We start from the raw sequence: 24842 nt of genomic DNA, 5'->3' as shown, positions 1-24842 counted from the left end.
CTCGCATAACAAAACTTTAAAACTCTGCACTTGTGATTAAATGTGCTTTTTCACCTTCTCTAAGCTGAAGCTGCAATTAAAGCTGTGTGTTACTTGGTCTGGAATGCACTTTAAAACTGTAACATCCCTTAGTCATTAAATTTGCCATAATATATTTCAACTCAGTTCCTCTCAATGTAGACCCCTGTATCCAAATACACATATAATTGCCAGGGCACACAAAAGCATTACCAACTTTTCTACTGCATATGACCACCTTTGTATTCATCATCTGCTCTAAACTTTCATTTGGTATTTAGAAAACATGATTTCGATCATTCAGACTATGTATCTAATCGGGCACAGAGTAAAAGCTCGTGTTTTCAGTTCTGTTTGAACCACACTCAAGAAGATGTAGCACTGGAAAAATCTGTAGTCCCTAACACAGTGCATGAATTATAAGATACAGAAACCTACAAGGTGTCTTCGTGATCCCAACAAGTAATTTCAAGAACGTTACTAAAATGATAATTTCACTTCAGACTACAAAAAGAAACAAGCTGCCTTAATTAAACACTGGTAACTACAGCAAAGGGTATATTAACTACAGTAAAGAATTCTCTGCAACAGTAGCAGCATCACAAAGTCATCTAGGTGATTTTTTGATAAAATTCCCCTGGGTAATGAAAACAAAAACCCTGAACAAACACAAAAAAGTGAACAAGCAGCAGAAAAACATGCCAAAGCTAGCACCACTTCCACTAAAGATGACAGTATTTCTACCTGTAATTAATATTACAAATGACTATAAACTAAGCTAGGATGCACTAAGGGAAGACAGGTGACATCTTTATACTGTTTAATTCTTCAACAACCTATTTTCATGACAGATTCATAAAGTCCAATAAATTCCTCTGTATAACAAACTTCTTTGTATGTAATGTTCCTTCCAAAATCTTAGGACTATAATTACAAAAATGTCCACTAGATGCCTTATGTCCCTCTTAATTATCTGCATGCCTATTAGCCAAGACTTTCTCTTTTAACCACAAGATTGCAATATTGCAGTCTGTATGACAACATCTTTCATCAACAGCTTCATGTTGCAAGCTGAACCCAATGTGGGCCTCCCTCAGTGAATCACAATCAACATTGTCTTGACCAGAAGTCTAAGGAATTGGAAGAAATTTGCTTATTTATAATAAGACTTCAAACAGAAAATGTTTTACTTAATAGAAGCATCTATGCTTGACTCAAACTTTCGTTTTGTTTTTTTTCCTTCAACAATGTTTTCTGTACACAGACCACAGACTGTTTTTTATATATATATATATATATATACACACACACACACATTATCTAAGTACATTATTAAATCTAAACACATTAAATAACTGCCATAAACCATAAAAATCAATGGTCCTTTAACTGAATGTCATGTCAGTTAAAGCTGAAGGCAACAGAGTTTGCTTTGAAAAAATTAATTCACTTGATAAATAGTTGAAAGCATAAACATTTTATATTGGGAGTCAATAGCAGCACCTGTAATACTGCCTGCACAAACACAGTCGGTATCCATTAAGCCCTCTGAAAAGGGAGTTAACTGACACTGAATACTCTCCATTCTAAAAATACAACCATCTGTTTCCTAAGCCAACATTCTAACATCTGGATGAATCTGTGCATCTTCTGGGGAATTTTTTTTTAATGTATTAAAAAAAAGAACACAAAACCTATCTTCTTAACAAGAGTTTAAGTAACAAAAACATTACATATTTTAAATAATTTTCCCTGGGAAAAAAATACTTCATTTTCCTTCTCAATTTGCCTAGCTTCACCATCTGTTCATTTTATCTTGTCACACCTTTCTATCTGCAAAGCAAAGAACCCTCCACTGGCAGCAAATCTTCTTGCATAGGTACCATCAGACTGGGATTTACTTACTACTTAAATTACTTTCTAATTTCTCTTGGATAGGATAGAGTTTTCTTTAGTCTCACAGGAAGTCAGATCTGCTTCACCACATAGAATTTAATCTTACAGCTTCACCATCAACCTTTTCCAATTTGACATATATTCAGACACAAAGGCAGCAAAAGTGGACAAAATATTCCAGGAATAGCCTAATGACTGGCATATTTTATATCAATGGCATTTTATTCCTCTATTTCAAAGCTCAAGAGATCTCATAGCATAGCAGGTAAGAGAGCTGCACAGGCTTCTGTTAAGTCAGTCTATCATGACCTCACATTTCTCATCACTTACTTTCCTACATAATAATCCTGAAAAGACATGAAACCTGAACTAATGACCTCCACGGTACAAATTCACACTTAAAAGTATCAAACTGATTACTCTAAATGGAGCCTGGCTACTATATACTCCTAGCCTCTACTTCACCATTCCATTTTCACCAGCAAACTTAACAGGTGTGATTTGACACTTTCTTCCAGATAACTGAGTAAAAAATAAATAGAAAAAGTATAAAGAAAATATTTTTGCAATATCCAGCAGTTTTCCTGACATAATACATCTATCTTAGCTGATGAACCTGGGTATATATTTTTCTACAATATGAAATATTTCCATACAGGTTTACCTTTTTTTTTATATATATATAATTTTTAATTTTTAATCTCTTTTCTGGATTTTCATTCTCTAGTCTGTAATAAAGAGGCCTCAAATTACTTCCCAAACAAGAGCACATCGCTTGGGCAGCTAAATCAGAACCTGTTAAACACCTTCCCAACTGCTCTATCACCCTACTGTGGCTACAGTAGCATAGTAGATGTGGCAGGGAAAAGCTGAAGGCTGATATAAAAAGATAAAGAAAACCAAAACTGAGCACACCCAATACTTTATGGAAAAGAAAGTATTTTGATAGAGCACTAATTGAATCACTTGGCATCTCTGCTGTCTGAAAGAGACAATTAACTCTTCCTCTTAAGACACCATCCCTTGCACGACTAGGGTTTTTTTTTTTCTCTGATGAAAGGCATTAAGAACTCCACAGTTACCAAAAATCCAGTATCTCATCTGGCTCTATCTTCTTGGCTGTGTATGTTCTCAAAGTTCAACTAGAAAGTTTTCATAGTTAAATTCACATAAATTTCTCCGTAAAACAGAGTTAAAGCAGTATTTTAGTATTTATCTCTAAGAACTTATATTCTTATGATAATGGAGAATATTACTATATGAATGTTGCCAGACCACAGAAGGTTATGAAAGTTCTTGGCTTCCATGTGCCAATATCTAAAAGAGGAAGTGTTTTGTTTATTATTTATGAATATTTGTACAAAACATGCTGATGATCTAACCAATTCTCATTAAAAAACTTGCGATGCAGAATTTCACAAGTTACTTTGAAAAAGTTTTGGACCTAGTATCAAAATAAGAGAAAATAGCAAGTGAAGAATAAAGTTTATGTGCTATCACTAAAAAAGATTAACCTACTTTAACTGAAATGTAAAGTATTTCAGTTAAATGTTTTCTTCAATAACATGTAGGAAACAAGGCGAGGTGACAAAAAGACACTGAGAAAAGCAGGGAAACAATACAGCTATTTTTAGACATTTAAGACAGGCCTCATCTGCTAGTAATAATGTCATCATTCCACAGCAGGTAAAGACTAGCAGGAAAGTGTCTGAAGACAAGGCAGGTTCTCTTGCTGTGCTTCAGGTGTTGCTGGCACAGTGACCGCAAGTCCACTTAGAAGTCAGAGAACAGCGGAAGCCTCTGAAGGAGAAGAGGCAGCTTACAGTGGTAACATCAGACAAAATTGCAGAAGGACATAAAACACTGGAGTCAGGGAGAGCATGGCAGGGTATTAAAATAATAGGCTTGTTAGTGGGAAGGCATCACAAGAAGATGATTGCACTGATGGTGTTAAAATACCAAAAGCAAGCCTCCAAAAATAAACTCAGAAGGTTACAGCAAAGAAAGTTCAATCATTCAAAGAACATGAAGATAAGCATGTGAGCACTTCAGAAGCACAAATAATGAGTAAAACATGCATGCTATAAATTAGAGAGGCTGAAGTATCAGGATTTCGCTAGCAAATGCCACCACAAAAAGAAGAAAGAAAAGTCAAAACTCAGTACAAACATCATGAGTCTGGCTACTTGGAGGAAATCAGCCCTACTACATCAAGGAAAGTAGGGAGATGACAGGGAGATGGAAAGAACCTAAAGATGAAGTTCTGTATGATTTAACAGATCACTGCTGTGAGAAGATAAAGGAGTTTTGTCCTCAACTCTTTCCAGACAGCCTTTTCCACCATTTTCCACTCTTTGTTAGCTCTGGACCTTTTGTGACCTAGTTTTTCTCACTAACCGGAGAGAAAACTAATAAAAATAAATACTAGTAAATGAAAAAGATAAAGTCATAAAAAGCTTATAAGTAGCAGAATCAGAATATGGAAGAAAAGGCTAAAGACCAACTTCCCTCTCATGAGCTTCTAACCACTAAAAAATGCCACTCATGAAATACAAGAAATTCTGTTACTGAAGAAGAGGCTACGAGGGAAACTGGAAATGAGAGATGTGGGAGCGAGCTGGAGAAAAAGAGAGTGTGCATCAGAACTCTTAAGTGTTGTTCCACTGTTCTGTAGCTCAAATTTGTTGAGAGAGTAAAGGCAGGCAGCTGGTAGGCTAGAGAGAGATAGACTAGGGAATGAGTAGATTATATACTCAATTCTTTTCAAAGATTCTAAGCACCGGAGAGAACAAACTATTTCATGAAGAAACAGAACACTTCACTTTGGCTCATAAACACCTGTAAACAGCATGCTTCACATGGCAGTGCCAACACTAAGCATCGCCAAACAGCAAACACTGCTGGTTCTGTTTTCCCATTGCCTTGAACCTCATCAGCAGAAGCATTATCCTAACCTTCTTAACTTGGCTTCTGGAAGTCTACACTATAATGAATCCCTCCTCTCCATGACATATTGAAGGTTGAAGGCTGTAGCACTTTTACAGCTAATTAGTGGGGGCTCCTTTCCCAGGCATGAGAGTAGTGCCAAGAACTACACAGAAGCAACTCAAGTGCCACATGTTAAACAGATTATTGCACTGAATTGATCCACATTTCTGTTTGTGAACAAGTAGAAATATATTATTAAAACCTCTCCTACAAAAATACCTTGGTCATGTAAGTATGTTTAGTAGTGGACAAACTTAGAGCACAATCTTGAGGTAAGTAGCATGAGAAGAGTATTTTTTATCTTTAAGAACAAAGCAAATAACTGAATTTAAATTTCTTCAATAAACACTTGTTTGATTGGCAAGTCTAACTATTAGCCCCCAAACAAATATTTTTAAAGTAACTTAAATCCCTTATTAAATGTTCTAATGCTAAAAATAAGGTGTAAATAAGATTAATTCACTGCTCAGAAGATTCTCCTAATTTCTTCAACTCAGTAAGCCACTTGCAATATGAACTTCTTCAGATCAGTTCTAGCTATGAAATGTATTACTACACTTTGTAGAAGAAGAGCCCTGGGCATGTGCAGACACACACAAACACTACTCACAAAATGAAGTGTCCAACTAAACTCAGCTTGCCAGACTTTTTGTGAGCCAGCTTGAAAGTAAATGTAGGTTGTCTATGGCAAAAGAATGCTGCTTCAGCAGTTCAGAATGAATTTCAAGCCTGTTCTCTATTTTATCTTTTGTCAGTGTAATGTATTCAAAGCAATAGTGAGCTGACAATTTAAATAACTACATTTTAAGACAAACGAAGCATTGATGTTAATGTGTGAAAATGGTCCCAACCCCTGGGAGTCCTGGTTCCCACCATTGTTTACTCTGACAACAGGATATAATTGCTTACTTACTTGGCAGCAAACTTTACCATCTGCTTGCTTGCATGCTGTCCCACAGCCACAAGAGCCTGGATATTAAACTGCTGCTGACGCAGGACTAAGAAACACTGCTTCCCTGAATACAAAGGAAAACAACACAGGTGTATTAAGGACAAGTTACTTGAGGTCTTTGTGAATGAGAAAAAAGGTTTACTACTTTAGTATTAAGCTGAGCTTTTAAGAGTGTGTCTCTCCTTCAACAGTCCCCACACAGAAACAGCTACACCAAACTAGTCTGCTCTGCATCTGCACACAGAGCAAACACTGAGATAAATCAAGTAATTCTGCCTCATGTCTACAAACATGTGAATGGACCTTTTCTAAAAATAACAATAAGCTTTTCAAGCCAAATAATATCTAGATTTAAAAAAAATCACAACCTTTAAACTCTCCACTGTTCTTCAACAGCAAGAAGTGAAGCATACTTTTCCTTGTTGTTCTGCTCTCAACTCACTACTTTGAGCCTACATTATTTTAAAAGTTTTGTCTTATCATCTCAGATTAAAGCTGCAAAGTTCACTTTACAAAACCACTCTGGGCAATAGGCTTGATTTTGCACCACAGGGACTAAACCAACAATGTTCATTCTATAATACACCACACACATTCAGAATGAAGTGGAACAACAAGAGTATTGATTCTGGTGAATGACAAAAACCTAAACGACCCAAATAAAAATTCCAGTAAGAGCAATTTATTCATGAACAGCTTAGCATAAAAGATGTTGATAGAAATTAATAATAATTTACAGAGAGCTTTGTTGACATTTTAAATGTGTATTTCCAAGTCAACAAATCTTCCAATCTGTTTAGCTGCCACACATTCATTTCATATTTCTCTCACATGTCTAATAATAATTTACTTCTTAACTTAAAGGAATATGGTGATTTAAAATGTTTCTTCCTTGGAGAGAGAAATTAACAACAAACACTTCATTGTTGTACCAGCATCAGATAAAAGGCATCATTATAATTCCAAGTTCTGACTCATAACATTACAACATTTCCATTAAAATGGTGAGAATGGGAAGAAGCCAGAAGCTTTGTTAGAGATAGCTATTTCCCAGTTACCATTGACTCAGACTATAAAACATTAGAATCGACTGGCATTAAAAGCCACTTTCAGTTTTCATTTTTAATTATGCAGATGACCATTCCTGAGGTGTACCTGCAGCTAATTTAAACAGTATCAGAAGATAAATGCTGAACATTTGACACACAATCTGATGGAAGTAAAAGCAAACATACAAACCTAGTATGAAATATTACTAAAAATTAATGCCATAATTATGGGAAGTAATGCATCTTGTCCTATGATTATGATTTCTGAAATGCACTGTTTTCAGAAAACAGAGTACAATTATTTCTTTATTCTAGAGGCTGCAATATGCAATTAAAGAAGCTAATATGGTAGGGATGTACATATTTCTTGCAGGCAAACATTAAGCCATAGGCTTCAGAAATTAAAAAGAGAATTCACTGGTATACATGCCTGTGTTTCAGATCCAGTAAGTCAACAAATGAAGCAGTTTTTCCATGGGACACAATATGCTCAGTTTCTTTGGATGAGCAAACTGTATCTCACATCTTTGACATCTCAGTATTTCTTAATGACAATGTGGTCTGACACAGTGTACCCTAGAAAACAGTACTTGTCTCCATGCTTTCAGTCACAAATAATTTAGCAAAATATGACTGAGGTTTTGGCAATGATATGAGTTGCTCAAAAAATATGCAGCTAAAGACAGCTAAAATGCCCCTCAACTAGTAACTATTTAAAGAGAAGACAGTGAACAACTATTTAAAGAGAAGACAGTGAAATACACGGCAGGACCTGCTGTCACACCAACCAGAAGGAAAATTTTGGCAGTTGTACTTAATCCCAACCACTAGGAGTTTGATCAATATCTGCATCATAAAAGGATTCAAATCTTCTTGTCATGAGTACCAGTAGTTGTTCTCATGAGGAAATCGGATGTTTTGTAGAATACAGCCTTTTTTAATCACATAGAAGATAAGTGATCAAACAAACCTCCCTGATAGGAATAGTTAAAATATCAACTACAAAGACTCTAAGAGGAAACAGAACTTTTCTCAAAAGAGTTCAAGGCATGCAAAATAAAATATAAAAAAGATAACCCATAATCAAATCTACTTCATTATTAGATGTCTTTCCAGATGAAGAGACAGAAAATGAAGCATTAGAGAAAAAAAAGAAAAATAATTATGGGATGTTTTCCATGTACTTCACAGTATTTACTTAGTATTTAAGTGAAAAGTGTAAGACTAACTTCATGCACATTCAACAGTAAACTAAGTTTCTATAAAACAAACCAATATTGTGTTCCACAAAAATGTCTAAACAGATGAAAACTTTCAAAAGAAATTTGGTTTGAAATGTCTGACTCAGTCTAATGCAAGGAACTTTTAGTCACTGAACAAATAAGACACCACACAGAGAAACCCATCAAAAGTAAGCACATAAAACCAAATAGGAATGTTTCCTTTCTTGGATGTAAGTGCTAACATCTTAGGAGAGAAAAAGATGTAAGGAATGAATTTCTATAAAGAGTAAAATCCATTCTGTCATATAAATTATTGCATCACTATTTACACACATCTGCCAGCAAAGAAAACTTTATATAGCTTACTAAAAAACTTGTTCCAGTATGTAAATTGCTCTTGGTGGTACTCTTTCTTTTGAGACACATTGTTTTGATGTTTTATAAACCTTTACATTCCTAAAGCAAAACCAAGTTCAGGTCTAGCATACTGCACAAGTCCCAGCTGCCTGGCAGAACCCTGACGATTTCCCAACTGCTTTTTGATGATAAATGTGATTGGTAGCTTCAAAATAGGCCAAAATTAGCATCTATTCAATCAATGATAAAAAAACACAGAGCCCCAAGCGCTTTAATTTTAGTATAACCCACAGAAATTCCCAACACCCCATTCTTTACACATCCTTCAGTTCATTTCCACCAGACTTCATGAGTGACCTGCTATACGAGACAGCTGGATTCCGCAGTTGCTCACATTTTGGGTTTTTGGTTTATTGGTCAAGAACGGGGTTAAATAAAGGGTATGTTGGATATTTAGGAATCAAAGTTGAGCTTCTGAGAAAAACTAACACTATTTTTGTGTAAGATTTTCCTGTTTCCTGCAAGACTTTCCTTTTCATAATGGTAGCAATAGCACCACAATGTGTGTGGGAAAGGCTAATATTACTTCTTAAACATTTGCTTTCCTTGTAAGATTCTTTCTCCCACAGCTTAAATAAACAAGCATATGGCATTCCCTAGCAGCATTCCCCAAATGTCAGAATTGTTCTGTGTTGTCAGACCAAGAAGGAACAAGAAGCACAATCAACAAATTGAGAATATTTCATGCCCATAAGCAACACCTTTAGCTTTCATTTTTCAGGTTGTGTTAAAGAGTTTTGAAAATAAGCACTGCTGTTGAACAAAAAACAGTGGTCTTTCCTGAGGTTAAAGGTGAAGGATGGCAAACAGTTCACATCCTAATATTGTCATGTTACATATGTTACTCTGACTGAAGTAAATGCATATACCAGGAAAGATATTACATATAAATGCAACACAGAGACAAGTAATAAGCAACTATTGAATTTTACATTGTTTTAAATGTCTGCATAGAGACCTCATTTTAATCAACTGTTGTATGAACTCTTCCTATAATTGCAAAAGAAAAAAGCCATATGGATACTCCTTATTGTATACTGACAATAATAGTTAGTGTCTCCTGTCTGAACAACTTCAAGTTATAATGACCAACTCTTTCAGAGCTTTTGGGGTTCAGTTTCTATTTACAGGGAAGAGTGCCTTCCATGTAAAACCTCATGACAGAACTATTGAGGAAATCACAGAGGACTCCCTAATTTTAAAGTTTCTAATACAAATTCAAATGTGCATTATATCTATGAATTTCCATGTAGTTCCTTATTTTAACTAACCACAGTACAGACACTCATTAAAATGGACATTTTTTAAGAAAATTAAGCCTTAAAAAGACAAATGAACCTTGTATCTGTGACAACATTCTGTACTGGATTCTCCTTCCTAATTTGCATTATTCTCAATGCAAAGACAATTATAGTCTTTTTTTTTCAGCTCTTGAGAAGACAAGATATTTATATCTCACTACAGAGCTGCCAAACGTAAGTGAAATCAGTACAACAGTTGTCTGCATCTGATGTCAACTGAAAAGGCCAAAGCCTATTTAAGTTTGCATATGGCAAACTGATCTCCAGAGAGGACTTCTGAGTTCAGGGAAGAAATATGGCTGTCAGACAGCCAAGTATATCAGCCCACATCACTGAGAATCTGTAAAAGGATTTTCCCTTTGTCTTATTAAAATAAAGATACTTCTGATTTTAAGTTCTAATTTATATAGCAGGTGCTGATAATTGAAAGTAAAAATTCTCAAATTTTAGCAAATATTTTTGCTTCCTTTTGAAGAAAAGGTCCTGTGAAAATTTTCATATGCAGCAGAATGAATATCACCTGTTTGAAAACTGATACATTTCTAACAAAAGTATGTTTTATGGTAGAAGCATAGAACTGATCTACCTCACAACTATTATCACCCAAAAAAGTATGACTACAGTATTTTTAAATTCCTCTTTACAATTGTTCACCATTATTTATTTTTACTACATTGTAGTAGTAATGCCCAATTTCCAATCAGCTGAAAACAAAACTTCTTTTTACCTTCTTGGGGCAAGATAAGTGAAAAAAGAAAAAGTTAACTTAAAATGAAGAGTAACCTGGTGTAAAGTTTTCTTGTGTGTAAGACATAACTAAGGAGTCATGAAGCCAAAATAAAGATTCAGGTTATACCATCAAAAACCCTGGATGCATCTCACCTTTAGCTCTGCTTGTATGAATTCTGCCACGAACCCAAACCACTTCATCAGCCTTCTCTGCTGTCAGATCTTTTATTCGAATCAAAACTCTATCTGAATTACAGAGAAAAAAAGCAAAAAACAACACAATTTAAAACAGTTTGGGTTTTTCTTTTGAAACAAAACATTTTTCACTTTTAATTCCAAATACATTTTCCATCATTGCTAAACTTTAAAATAAGTCCATAGCATAACAGATGTACTGGAAACACACAAGATCCCATTTCCTTTCTCAGTGGTTTTAAACTGGTTTAAGCTTATTGTTTGAGTTACATAGCAGGGTTGAACTGCCCTAAACCAAAAGCAAGACCTACTGTAGTTCATGGATGGCAGAACCCAGCATGACTACACTGTTTCTGATAGGACTTCACTGTGCTGACCTGTACTACCTGCACTTATTACTCTGAAATTCTGCTATCTAGGGGATGTCTGCCCTGCTGCACTGTGGGACATGAAAGCCGGTGTGTTGAACACAGCAAAACAACAGCTCAGAGGTGATGAGATCATTCTCTGCATCTGTAAGTAGGGCAAGTATCACCATAAAATATTTAAAATAGAAAAGGAAATCAATAGTAAATGTGCATTAGAGATTAAAAGAAAATCTGATTAAATTATTGGCACTTCAGAGCAAGAAGAGTAATACTATAATTATTTTGAGTGTCCCTGACAACCTGATCAAGCACTACTATCATTGTGTTCACCAGAAAGAACCCTTCAATTTCTATGTAGCTAAGAAAGCTAAATAACAGTAGGAATGCATGATTTGGAAATGGCAGCTTTTGGACAGTAAAGGAAAAAGAAACTGTAAAGGTAAATATTTTTAAGTAAATCAAAATGCTAAGAATTGTATACAACCATTATGAACTGCCACTATGCTGGGTGCATGCCGTTATTCCTTGAGATGCATTTTATTATTACAAATGAAGCTATTCCAGAAGGAGTAACTATATTGTTCTGTTGACTTTTTGACCAAATGTATTTTTACATGGTCTCAAAGATTTAATTTAGAGGCTACACACAGCACTGCAGAGATCCTCAACAGTTCTAAGAGCTACACTTCCTAATTTACAGATTGTATGTGGTTAAAACACTGCTTAGCAGGGAAAAATAGGTGATCCTTACACGTCTCTTCCAACTCCAGAAATTCTATCATTCTATTCTATTTTGAAACACAAGCAAACTCCATCCCTGCCTCTTATCACAGACTGCTCCCTTATTTCAAAGTAATGTTACATTTACTAAGATACTTCCACTCCAGACTTTTCCCGCCAGAACTTTTGCAGTTTGCCTACTCTAGGTTACCATCTGCTGCTCTGGACTCCTTCCCTCTATCTCTGAATACCAGTCACAGCTTGCCCTGTAAGCCTATTATTCTGCACAGGGAATTTTAAGGGGATAAAACTATTAGCTTATGTTCAGGGCAATGTAGTTTTTTATTTCAGAGATACATATCAAAACCAGAACAGAACAAAAGACCACAAAGAAATGTCATAGGAAGTTGACTCAAATATATCAATAATGTGTGTGCATGTGTGCACTGGGGAAGGGAGAAAGGACATAAAGATGGTATCACTCACCAGTAACTTCTGTTATTCAAATTTTATCAGTACAGCACTATAGAAAACGTGCAACCAGTACAACCCACAAGCTTTATTATTTCTAAGAGTTTGATATTCATACAGCTAAAATTACCTCAGTTAACTTAAAGCTGTATTCTCTGAAATTTAAAACATTTTCCAGGCACAAGCATAAAGACAGAATGAGGTGCAAGGCTTTTTATGGATCCTTAGGGCTTGAGGAACCACCTGCATTAGATAACTATATTTAAATGTCTTTTGGATACATGATGGTTCACATTTTGTCAAGACTAAACAAGACATCTTGGACACAAAAATTCCTCTAAGGCATGAATTACTAAAAACTATTTCACCTTTCATAAAAAGGGTAATAAAACAGTATTATTAAAAAAAAAAAACAAACACAACATCATAAAGTCATTTTCTCCTAAAAGCAGATCACAGAACAGCTGAGATTGGAAAGGATCTACCCCCTGCTCAAGCAGGACCTAGAAGCCAGCTGTCCAAGAACGAGTTCTGACAGTTTTTTAGTATTTCCATGGAGTGTCCACAATCTCCCTGGGCAACCTGTGCCAGCAGTTGGTCACCCTCACAGTAAAAAAAAAGTGTTTCCTGATGTTCAGAGGGAACCTGCTGCGTTTCTGCTTGCACTCATTGCCTCTAGTATTGTCAATGAGCTCCAACGGAAAAGCTGTTATGTCACTTTGTTTCCCTACTTCAACTTTCCCTAAATCTAGTATTCTTTTCCTCTTATTTCTAAGAGTAGTTGATGATGTTTGTTTCTTAATGTAAGCAATTGTTTGTCTTTGTCACCGATTTTGTCTTGTCCAACAAACATATTGTACATATCAAAGCTCAAATCTTTCCTCTGTGGTCTCATACATCATTTCATCTGTAATTCCTTTCAGTTCATTAACATCTCTCACATGATAAAAACAAAGCTTTGCTCTCACCTTTAAGGTCTTCCCACCACACTCTTCAGACTACCACCTACTTATAAACAATAATACAAAGATGTTCTAAATCATGCTACAGTTACAGGGAAAAAAGATTCGAAACAGAGTTCAAATACTCTGCAAGTCTGAAACTACTTCCAGTCCCAAATCAGTACGCATGCTACCTCACCCTTGCTGCCATTCTGAATCATCTTTAAGAGGAAACTCTATTTTTTAAATTCTCTTCATGCATAGCCCTGTCTATTCTCAATATACTAAATATTTTTGTCTTTGTCTCAGTACTCTAACCTTTCTAAAAATGGGGGAAGAGGATACACATCCCAAAAGCTGTGTGGGTTATACAAGACAAAATTGCTTTTCCAGCCCTAGACCCCTGTTCCCCGCCTGTCACATCCGCCTGTTAATATTAAGTTCACTTCTCTTGCATCATGGTGTTTTGAACAGTATGATCAATGTTTCTGCTGTCTCTGTTAAGTGCCAACATATTTACAATCTTGGATACATTTGAGAAAGGGAAGTTTAATAAAGAAAATCCTGAAAGCCAAAAGCAATATAAGATGAAAGCAGCTTCCAGGAAAGAGAGATAAAAGTAATAAGGCTGAAGGGAGAAAAAGGGAAAGGCAAGTGGAGTTTTAACTAGCAATCATAGCCTCAAGCAGGCAGGAAGGACTTAAAAGATATGATGTAACAGGAAGTGAGAACATGAGATAGCCAGGTCAGCCAACACTAGCAGAAGACTGAAGTAACCCAAGAACGGAGGCAAAGGTGTGCGTGAAGTCAGTAGAAAAGAGTGAAGCATCTATGCAGTAACATTGTGAAAACATGACAAGTTTTGTTTACAGAGAAGCATCTATGAGTACAGCAAATGAACAATGAGCCTACCCCTCAGGAAGGTGAGTGATCTGTTCTGATCACTCTACGCTTTTTAACTTCTCATGTTCAGCCAAGTGTCTTCAGAACAGTGCAGCTACTAAAGCAAAGCTGAAAACAGCAGTGCTGCAAGTGTCCAACTGAGCTCCTACCCATGTCTGTGCTGTCTGTATTGTCTGTTGGCTCCAGCTACCAGATGGTATGTGGATCTGCACATCACACAATTCATTAGAAATGGCATGCACCCAGACTTCAGAAATCAACAAAATCAATAATGTACAGACAGATGGGAACACCCCCATTTGTGCTTCCCCACCCGCCCTGTGCCCCAAGTAGTAGTTCCTTGAAGACACTCAATACAAGCAGAATACTTTGAAGAAAAGCATCAGCACTACTGATGCTGAGTGATGATTTCACTCTCCCATTAGCCTTATGGTAAGAGCTCTCCTGTTGGGAATTACTGAATCTTTAAACAAGAGGGCATTAGTCTCAAGAAAAGGACTAGGTTGATCTTGAAGGGTTTTTTGTAGGTATTTTAGGTTTTATTGTTACCTAATTTTGGTGTTCAGGATAAGCATCTTCCAAAACTGAACAGTGGAAGTGTTGCAGGTTGTATTTTAAGCTCACTGGAAAACCTACCCATCATGTTCATACACTGGTTGAGACTTTTCTTTCAAAATGACAATCAAGGGCCAAGGGAACAGAAGACATAAACACAACACTCAGCCTACATTTCCTGTAGCTTTTGCCATTTTCCTTCTCAACATACTTTTTTCTCCATTCTTCAGTATTTCTTCTGAATATGACACAGCTGGCAGGGTAGATTTTCTCTATGAGAGTAGGATTTGATCCACCATCTCAATCTGCCAACTTGGGACTCCCACATGATTGTTTGCTATAGGTTGTGAAACTGGCAGAGGAAACAACTTGCAGAAACCCTAGTGAGACAAATGCCTCTACAGAAGAGTGCAGGGAGAGAAGATCCAACAGGTCAATCTTTCAGCAGTGCAGGTTAACCAGTCGGATGCTAGCTTGGATAAAGTACTTATTTCTTAATACTATACTTGTTTGGTTATGCACACCAATCTATGGATTGTTGCACGGTTCCAACTTTGTATGGCTGTGTTCCCGCCCCTTCCAATGGTCATCAGATCCCTAGCCAATCCATAACCAACTCCTTTCACTTTGCTAAGCTGGCTAAACAAGTTGTTGTTAATAGTTGAAATGGATCAGAAAGACCCAGTATCAGACAGGAGACCACAGCAGCCAGCAGCTGGACTGTCTTACAATGCAATTCCAACTTTCCTTTCCTTTCTTTGACAGATAGTATGTATTTCATTCAATAATGACTGTTAATACAGTCCCTAGTGATTTTCCTGTCCCATTACATTCTGGGCATAATGTTTCCCCTCTGTTGGTTTTAATCTATGATTGCTTTTGTGCCTTCTTCTTCTCCCTACATTCTCCATTTCCCTTCCTAAGTGAGGTCAATCAACACAACCATCCAGAGGAGAAAAAAAAAAAATCACCTAAGCACAGATGATGCTCCTTTTTTACGAAGAAGTTATAATAAGCCAGTGCATTACCTTCCCTCATTCCTGTTTCATGAAGTGAATAATATGAAAATTATTATTTATTGGGATGCTGGCCTAGAAGATTGTTTTCTAGCTGACAAATCTCTCCGAATTCCAATTCCACATCAGTAGAAAATAAGATTTTCCTGAATCCACAGTAGTATGAGTAATGCTAATATATAGTATTAATGGATTTGGTGCTCACACGCAGGACTAATGAAGGCTGCATAAACAGACAGATATCCTCATACAAAGCACTGGAACAGCAAACCATAGAAAAACTTCAAAGAAAAAGCCTGACATCTCAGGACTCTCTACATGATAAATAATAACAATTATTTAAAAAAAAAAGTTAAGTTTACAGTGACAGGACAGACAAAAGCTGAGAAGCTGTGTAGGGTGTACTCCAGGCAAGTGCAAAGACTGAGATTCCATAACTTCTCTCGACTCATTTCCAATATCCAACCACCCTCAGAAATTTTTTTTCCTTCAGAAATCAGCATTTCCTGTGTTTCAACTTGTGCTATGGCCTCCTGTTCAATTACCACACACCTCCATGTCTGGCTGTTATCTTCTCTTCGCCTTCCCATTAAGTAGCTTTAAACAGTAATAATCACCCCACAACTTCCTCTTCTCCAGGCTGAACAAGCTGAGCTCCCTTAGCCTCTCCTTAGAGACCCTGTTACAGTTCCTGAGCAATTGGACTAGCTCCAAAATGTCGATGTCTATTTTTGCACTGGAGAGCCCAAAACTGGACACTTCGAGTGCAGCCTCGTGAGTGTCAAACATATTTGAGTAAAAGGAAAGAATGACAACAGGATTTGAACGAAAAAGTTTGGTAAATGATTTGTGCAACAAATACTGAAGATACCAAGCATATAAATTCTTTTTTTTCTCTTCCCTTTCCCCCGTTCTTTTAAAAAAGCTTTCATTTTTTAACTGACCTGGTTTCTCTTGGGATTGTATCATTGATGAAACTCCATATCTTTCCTTAGCATAATCCTAAAATGGAGGTGAGAAACACGTATCAAAGAAAAATTAACACAATCATTACAGAGTTAATGGAAGTAATACAACTCAATTAGCCCCTAGGTATACACAAGGGAAATAACTGTGCCCTGCAAGGGAAAGAAACTCCACCACCAAACATGCATTAGGACCATTACTTGCTACACAGAACTAAGTGTGAATACCTCTATAAAGAGTCCACTCCTGAAAGGATAAAATTGAGTCCTACAGTACATCCATTGCTAAGTATTTCCTTCCCTTATGCCAGCACACTAGGAAATCCATCAGCCTGCATGTCACTGTGACAGCCAAAGCAAACCTGACTGACCACTACCAAAATCTTCTGGTTAAGATAGAGAGAGGTAGGGTTTTTTCATCAACATGACCACAAATTTAGTTTCTCAACTAAACTCTACTGAATTTCCAAATAAAAAAGCTTGGTTATTTTATTCTATTTAATATATAAACCTAAGTAAATTTTAAATCCTTTACTTGGTTCCACCACTTCTGATGAATTGTGGCCCATATGCAATTCTACAGAAGCCACCTATATGCAGAATTCCTTGGTGCAGATATATTTTTTTGCCTTTCATCAGCAAGCAAAACTGATTTTACCACAAAAATAAATAGAATTTTTTTATTACTATTTTATTTTTAATTTTTTTTAAGAAATAGTGGCCGACAATTTTTCAGCACTGATCTGTGATCAGTGTCAGATATCCCTGCCAGGCCAACGGGAGCCACCAGTGCCCTTGCAGAAGTGGCCCCGGTGACAGGGCAGGGTTCTGCTGGTTCTCACGGCTCAAGCAAAGCCTCGTACACCCCACGCGCGGAGATGGGGTTCCGCCGGAGCTCTGGAAGCGCTGTATGACCGGTGAGGGGCCGAGCTCTTCAGTGAGTCTCAAACTAGCCGGGCCGAGGGCAGGGGAAAGTGGACTGGCAGGGCAAAAGCGAAAGGCAGCTCTGCCCTCGGGTCCGGCCAAACCCGCGTCCCGGGCCCGGCCTCCGCACCCCGCAGGGACCGCTGCCGCCTGACCCTTCAGCGTCGGACCCTAAACCAGCTCCAACCGCGCGCTAGGCCGGACCCTGCCCCTTCCCCCTCTCGGGGTGGGCAGTCTTGAAGCCGCGCCCGCCCCTTCCCTGCAGAGACCCACATCGGCCGACGACGAGTCTCCACTCTCCGGCCGGCGCTCCTGGCCTTGGCCGCGGCCGGCGGCGCTCGGCATCCTCACGACCAGCCTCGGCTCGGCGCCGCTCAGCCACGCCGCTGCCCGCTCCGGCCCACACCTCTCGCGAGCGAAGCGGCAGCAGCGCGAGACTGCCGCGCGGCGGCCAACTCTCGCGAGAGCGGAGTCGTCGCCGCCGCTGCGCGCGTGACGGCGGCGGGAAGCTGAGCCGGGCGGGGCGGGCAGGGAGTTGCGTCCCGCCGAGAGCTCAGGCGGGGCTGTCACTGGCGTGAGGGCCGTGGCGCTTCTCCTGCCGCCAGGGAGGAGAGCTGTTTGCTGTAGGCGCCTGTCTCCAGACGGCGGGCGGCAGGCAAAAGAGTCATTTTAGCCCAAAAGACTTAAAAAATCGTTTCTGGGCTGCATCCCCACCAGCGTGGTCAGCAGGTCGGGGGAGGTGATTCTGCCTTCTCTGCTCTGGTGAGACCGCACCTGTGGTGCTGTGTCCAGCTGTGGAGCCCTCAGTACAAGAAAGACCTGAACCTGTTGGAGCGGGGCCAAAGGGGGACTACAAAAACGACCAGAGAACTGGAGCACCTCTCCTGTGAAGAAAAGTTGATAAAGTTGAGGTTGCTCAACCTGCACACGGAAAGGCTGTGGGGAAACCATATTGCAGCCGTGCAGTCCTTAAAGGTGGACTATAAAACAGATGGGGACATTTTTTAATCACGGTCCGTTGCTGCAGGACAAGGGGCAGTGCTTTTCAGCTAAAAGATACAAGGAGGACATTTCCTGTGACAGTGGTGAAACACTGACCCAGACAGGCCAGAGAGGGGGTGGAGGCCCCATTCCTGGAAGCGTTCAAGGTTAGTTTGGATGGGGCTCTAACCAGTGTGATCTAGTTGGAAGTGTCCCTGCTTATCACCTGGAGCTAGACTAGAAGACTTTCAGAGGGCCTTTCCAACCCAAACTATTCTGAGATTTTCACCAAAGTGCACCATCCTGACTAGGCTCCTAAATTCCAGCCCTGTTTGATGCTGAGGCAAAAAATGCCATGCTGCAGCAGAGCTATGCTGGTCTAGGCCACAGCTCTGAGGTGGCAGATGGGTTTGGTCCTTGCTCAGCCTGCTTGGCAGTCAGGCATGTTACAATCTGATGTATTGGACTGTGAGGTGACTAACTAATGTGCTTGGGCAGCTTGGTGGCTAAACAGAAGTTCACTTTGTGCTGTCTTACTTATGCTGATAGGATTTCACTCTGCTGTGCCCCTGCTAGTCCTGTTGTCTATTATTAGTCAGCTAAAACCTAAAGTAGGTCTGATAGTTTGGGGAGAATGAACATCAGTGCAAATCCAGGTGTTTCCCTCCAGCTGGGTGCTTAAGTCAATGTTCCAGTATTGAGGCTGGGGCTTGCTGCAGGTGCCAACTTTAAAATGACAGAAATCAAAGTTGCATGCAGCTGTTGGATCCTATGGCTATAGACTGTTTATTTTGTACCAGATGAGAGAAAGGAGTTCTCCTGGTTTAAATTGCAGATTTGAATGTTCACATTTGATTAACTAATCCCTCTTGTGGTATCAATTAGAGTTCATCACTTCCTGTCCTTCAGTTGTTTATTTTACAGCACTTTGTGCTGCATCTCTTCTTTTGGGAATCCCCTTGCAGATTTCCCCTTCTGCCTCTCTCTCAGAGCATTACACGCTACACCCGAATACCACATAGCTTTTGCAAAGTCCTTTCTTCTAGTGCAAAACTGTTGCAAAGAATTAAGATCCAGTAACAGAGAAAGCAAATCACAGTCATTTTTCGTATCTACTCACCACAAGAAACAACATTCTCAGAATAGGGTACAGTGCGCTGTACTTAAACACTAATGTACCAGCAACAAAATGTGGATTTCTTTCAGCGTGTCAGTTGCGTCTTTTCTGTTACCTGTCACTTAGAACAGGAGGCTGAGCAGAGCCACTGCTGAACCTTAGCTAGCAGACAGATGCAAATCTCATGCCTCACCACAGAGCACTCTGCAATTCTCGTCATTTCTCTGACTTTGCTGTGAAATTCAGTAGAAACAAACCAACCTTGTAACCCTTATTTTTATGCTTGGAACCTTCCAACAGTGAATAGCATAATGAGTATTTTCCTCTGGGGCAAATAACCTGAAAGTGGTTCTGAAAGGAAAACCCTTTTAATATAATGGAGGTGTTAACTGTAAACAGAATCTGGCAATTTAGAGGGCACTGTAGCTAATTATTCCTTTGCCAGACTTTGAGAATCAGCAGTTTGCAGAGTTTGTGCTCTCAGATCATTTATCCAGAATCCCTTTGTCTTGTAGTACAGAAAGAGGTTTTCTGAACAAAATTCTGTGATACATTGAAAACAGAAAAATTAGCTGATTTTAGGAAGAATTACTGACAATAGTTAATGTTTGATTAAATAAATGCCTCAATATTCTCCATTTAATTTGGGTCAGCAGCAAAAAAAATTGTTTTGCTACATCCATCTCAATTTATTACAAGTCATCTGTGAGGAAAGCAAACTACAATGTGCAGATGATATAGCTCATCCTCTGCACCTTCTGTTTCATTGCACTGTTATTGAAATTCATGTAATTGGGGCAGTGCCTGCAGTGAACCTTAGAGTGATAAGTAGGAGCAAAGCCAGTGCTGGGCCCGGGTGGGAGGCGGAGGGGTTGGGGGACCTGCTGGGCAGCCAGCACTGTCCCTTGGGCCTTTCCAAGGATTACCAAATGGAAATGACGTCACCCACAGCCAATCGGTGGGCCCCAGGGGTGCAGCTGGATGGAAGCCATATTCCACTTAAGTAACAAGACATGACATACCATGTGGTAATGCTAAATAATTTATCCCTCAGGCATATAGTGAATTGCAAAGCCAAGCTGAGGCCTGGTCAACAGTTTGTAGTTTAAATTAAAACTGGATCTTCCATCTTAAAGGGAGGGAGTGGGCTGTCAACTGTTGTGTTCATAAGTGGAATGCAGAAATGTGGAGGCTCTCTTGTCTCTTCTCTCTTCCCTTTTCTTCTTTTTCCTGTTACATTTTAGTCTAGTTAACACTTTGTCCTGATTTTGAGGATATCTTCCATTTATTTGTATTAACATGCAGGAAAATATTACAGCAAGTTTTAATTAAGTCACTGTGAATAATGATATTCAATATATCATTATTCTGAAGCTGTTCCAAAATTTGGTCATGTGCATATTTGTGTATTTACAAATGCTCTATGGTTGTTTCCATAGCATTGTAAATATGTCACATTAGGTAGCTGGAAGCATTTGCTTCTGCTTCGGCTGAAGGTAATGCCTGGTCAGCCTCTCCTCTGGCTGGATATGATGTTAACCACAGCATTCTGTTGCCTTATGTTGGCTGCTGCAACTCGCAGCATAGTCTTTCCAGCTCAGTTATCCAGCTGTGCTTGGCCAAACCTTTGACATTTGTTAACACAGAGTGCCTATTTTGCTTAAGAGCTGGGTGCCATGATATGTTAAACAACACTTCCACCAAGACCATGAAAAAGTTAAAAGTAGCCAGCACCTTCCGCAGTTTATCCTTACATAGGGCTTTACAAAAATAGCATCTCAAATATTCTTTTCTCTTCTCCTGTACTATTGATCAAGAAATGAAGAACTTAGACACCATGTTAGTGAGAAGGAGATAGGAACTGTCTTTTTTTAGAATAAGAAATTAAAATAACTTCTGCCTTTTGGAATGAATGAGAATATCTTTAGCTAGTCTCCACATGTTCAGCTAGTTAAAACCTGGAGAGCGTGAAGTGGTACAGAGTTAAAAGGAGCGTGTGGAAAAAATACAAAACAAATTGGTTGTGTCTCTGAAAGGTCTTAAGGGAATTCAGCTTTATTGCTGCAATAGTACACTTCCCAGTGTGCAATTACTCACTGTTATGGAAAGGGATTTTGAAGATTTCTCTTATTTTGGATGCTGCAAAGCATGCTTAAGAGGTTGAATTTGAGTTTTCCTTGCCATATTTGTTTTACTTCTGTAGGTTCTTGTATGATGGTCAGGCTGGTATTCGAATTCTCCTTAGAAAATAAAAAGAGACAAAAGAAACCACCACCAAAAAAATGCTGCAGCAGCAATGAAAATATTCTTTATTTTGTAAGTTATGTAAGTTCATGGTGTGCATTCTGTGATAGGCAAAGCTTGTCTATTAATAATTTTCAACCTTAGGAGGAAAGCATTTTTGTCGTTGATCATTTTTTTTTTTAAAAGTCAAACATTTGGACAATGAATAACAAAGCCTTTGCATCTACGTCCAAGTAGGAACAGAATTTGGCAAATCTAATTCCTTCCTGGATTTTCGCAGCTCTACTTCCTTTAGGAAGTTTTTAGTCAATGGGAAACAAAGGCTTATTGAAAGGATTAAAGTTACAACTATTCTCTTTGTTTTAGAGCTTCAATCACGCTTTTCCTCTAGTAAACAACATTTGCAATTAATGAAACTTCTAAAAAAACAGGAACTTTGGGGAAGTACGTGCTTATGATAAGCAGCAGGATTTCTTTTAACAGAACTCTATACAAAGGTGTAGTCTTTTTAAGTGAAGACAATGATAACAATTGAGTTTCTCGCTGCATTTTAGAAGGGTTTCTTCTGATAAACACAAGATGACAGTGCTTTACAGTCGAGGATGGACAATACATTTAGATAGGAGCTATCTTGTCAACAGTTTATTGTGTTCCAGGATTATTTTAAGTAGCTGCAAACAACTCACATTTCATATAATGCCTATATCCAGTAATGATTATAGAATGAAATAGCTGTGCTCATTGGACATGCAGTATTGCACATATTTATGAACTGTTACCCAGAAATTGTTTATTGTTTCCTTTACATGATACTTGGAGAAGGCATTTGGATAGCAGCTATCTGTGCATGAGTAAGAGCACATGGACTGCTTAATCTTGATGATTTATCTTTTGCTGTTCTCATGTCATGAAATATCTTATGAATATTTTCATGTTTATGTTAGCTATATTTTTCTTACTCGCTTCATGTGTTTGCACCCAAGGAATTATCTCCTGACAGAGGGAAACTGAGGGAAAGGTCATAATTTTGTTGTCAGCCCTCCCTGGAGGGCAGTGTGGAGCTGCGGGATTATTGGGACTGGCTATTTTCATTAACAGCTCAACTATTGTTTTCACCTAAGTGTTCAGTTCTTTTTCTGGGGTGGCTTGTGTCCAAAGGGTGCTGAAACCAGCAGTCTAGAAAATAAAGGGACTGCAGTTCTGACTGGCCCTTTAAGTGCCTTTCTTACATGCCATTTCCCCTTTACAAAAAGCGTCTTAAGCCATTGTCCTTCTGATTATAATTTTTACACTTTTATCTCACACTTAGGCAGACTTCCTTTTTTTTTCCAGATTTTTTCGAGTAAATGTTCCTGTGCACTGAGAATATCTTTGCTAACCTCTAACCCAGAGCCAACTTCTGGTGAAGTTATAAACCATTAGAAACAGGAGGTTTTAATGGGAATCCTGACTCAGACTGTATTGCAGAGGCAGGAACAGTGCTCTGTTATCAGTAGAATGTGAATCAGGCACCAACAGTAAATCTGATCTTTGAGATCATCCCTTAAGAGTAAATGTTCTTTGTTACTGTCTGAAACAAACAAGAAACAGAGACGAGTCATCTAAGCAATTAAATGTGACACGGAGGACGTTAAGTACTGTTTCTTCAGGCATTTTCCTACAGCACTCACGAGCTATTTTGTAAACAACGTGTGTTATTGATTTAAGAGTGCCACACCAGCCACTTTGCATATATACTTTGAATGGGACTGTGAAGACAGTCACATAGAAATCTGCAGGACAGTGTAAGTGGACTGACCGATTCCTGGAGGAAATAAGCGTTAGCATGAGAACAACAGCTGAAGTAAAATCCCATAAGCCAGGAAAAACAGCCACACAATTACACTAACAGGTGGTTGGTTTCAAAACAAATTTCAAGGTCTGACAGCTCTGTGCACCTGCTTTGGGCTGATTTCTTCTAAGGACTTGCATTTGGCATGAACCATTGATAAAACCCATAATTCTTTGTGTCTGAGAAAAGTCATCATTACCATATAGTAATGATAAACTACTAGAGCTTTCTAAAAGTAGTGCTTAGCCAAAAGGTAATAGGGGTCGTTCTGCACACTCTGTCATTATAGCCCAAGCTTTTCTTTACCAGAGTTTCAGGCAAACACTGTTAGGATGTAACCTCTCCTGTAAACTGAGATGATTCCATCTCACTAGAGTGGTGTGATTTGAATTAGGTATTGCTTCAGCCTTTGTCTTCACCATCATACTAAAGAAAAAATTTTATTTGACAGTGGATTTTAATAAAGGTGTCCAACAAATTCTGCTATTCTGCTTGCACTTGTTCTCAGCTTATAGGCATTTTTCCTGATTTTTGGACAAAAGGTGGATGGTCATTTTCATGTTGGGGAAAAAATCATTCAGTCATATGTACTGAAGTTCCTTTATGTACTGCTTCCATATGCCAGTAAGAAATAGTGTAAATCTTAAATTTGATCAGAGCAGATTGATAAGTGTAGCATTTGGGTTGAAGTTACTTAGTTTCTGCAGAGTTCTAATCAACTTTTCAGAATGATCTAAATACCTGGAAATAAGTTCCTCTGGTTTTTTGGTAGTGCCAAGTTTATCACTTATCACCTTTCTGTAAGATTTGTATTTTCATTTTAAGCACTACACTTTGCAAACCTAACATGTCATGATTTTATGGGATGCAATCCTTTGCTCAGAAACATGTTTAGTTAGGTTCTTATTCAGGAAACAGAAAGACTATGACACCAATTTTCAACACTGAGCAACTAGTGTGATTAAGTGATATGCATACATCCAGCCTACAAGGTATACATACCTACAGTTCTGGAGAAACCAGTATGACCTGTGCACT

At 38.5% G+C, this 24842-nt stretch overlaps 1 protein-coding gene across 1 annotated transcript in view; it reads right to left on the bottom strand.

Moving 5' to 3' along the window:
- DARS1 (aspartyl-tRNA synthetase 1) overlaps positions 1-18067 on the bottom strand; it is a 40358-nt gene extending 22291 nt beyond the window's left edge. Inside the window, exons 1-4 of the mRNA XM_064155712.1 lie at positions 17905-18067; positions 16687-16744; positions 10727-10819; positions 5816-5918 (exon numbers count right to left, since the gene is read on the bottom strand). Of these exons, the coding sequence (XP_064011782.1) occupies positions 5816-5918; positions 10727-10819; positions 16687-16744; positions 17905-17976 (326 nt within the window). The 5' untranslated portion in view covers positions 17977-18067. The remainder of the gene's footprint in view (positions 1-5815; positions 5919-10726; positions 10820-16686; positions 16745-17904) is intronic.
- Between the last annotated feature and the right edge of the window lie 6775 nt (positions 18068-24842).

The sequence above is a fragment of the Pogoniulus pusillus genome, chromosome 2 (genome assembly GCF_015220805.1).
Source record: "Pogoniulus pusillus isolate bPogPus1 chromosome 2, bPogPus1.pri, whole genome shotgun sequence".
In the NCBI taxonomy this organism is placed as follows: domain Eukaryota; kingdom Metazoa; phylum Chordata; class Aves; order Piciformes; family Lybiidae; genus Pogoniulus; species Pogoniulus pusillus.
Note: the sequence above shows the minus strand (reverse complement) of the source record. Positions and strands in the feature narration are given on the sequence as shown.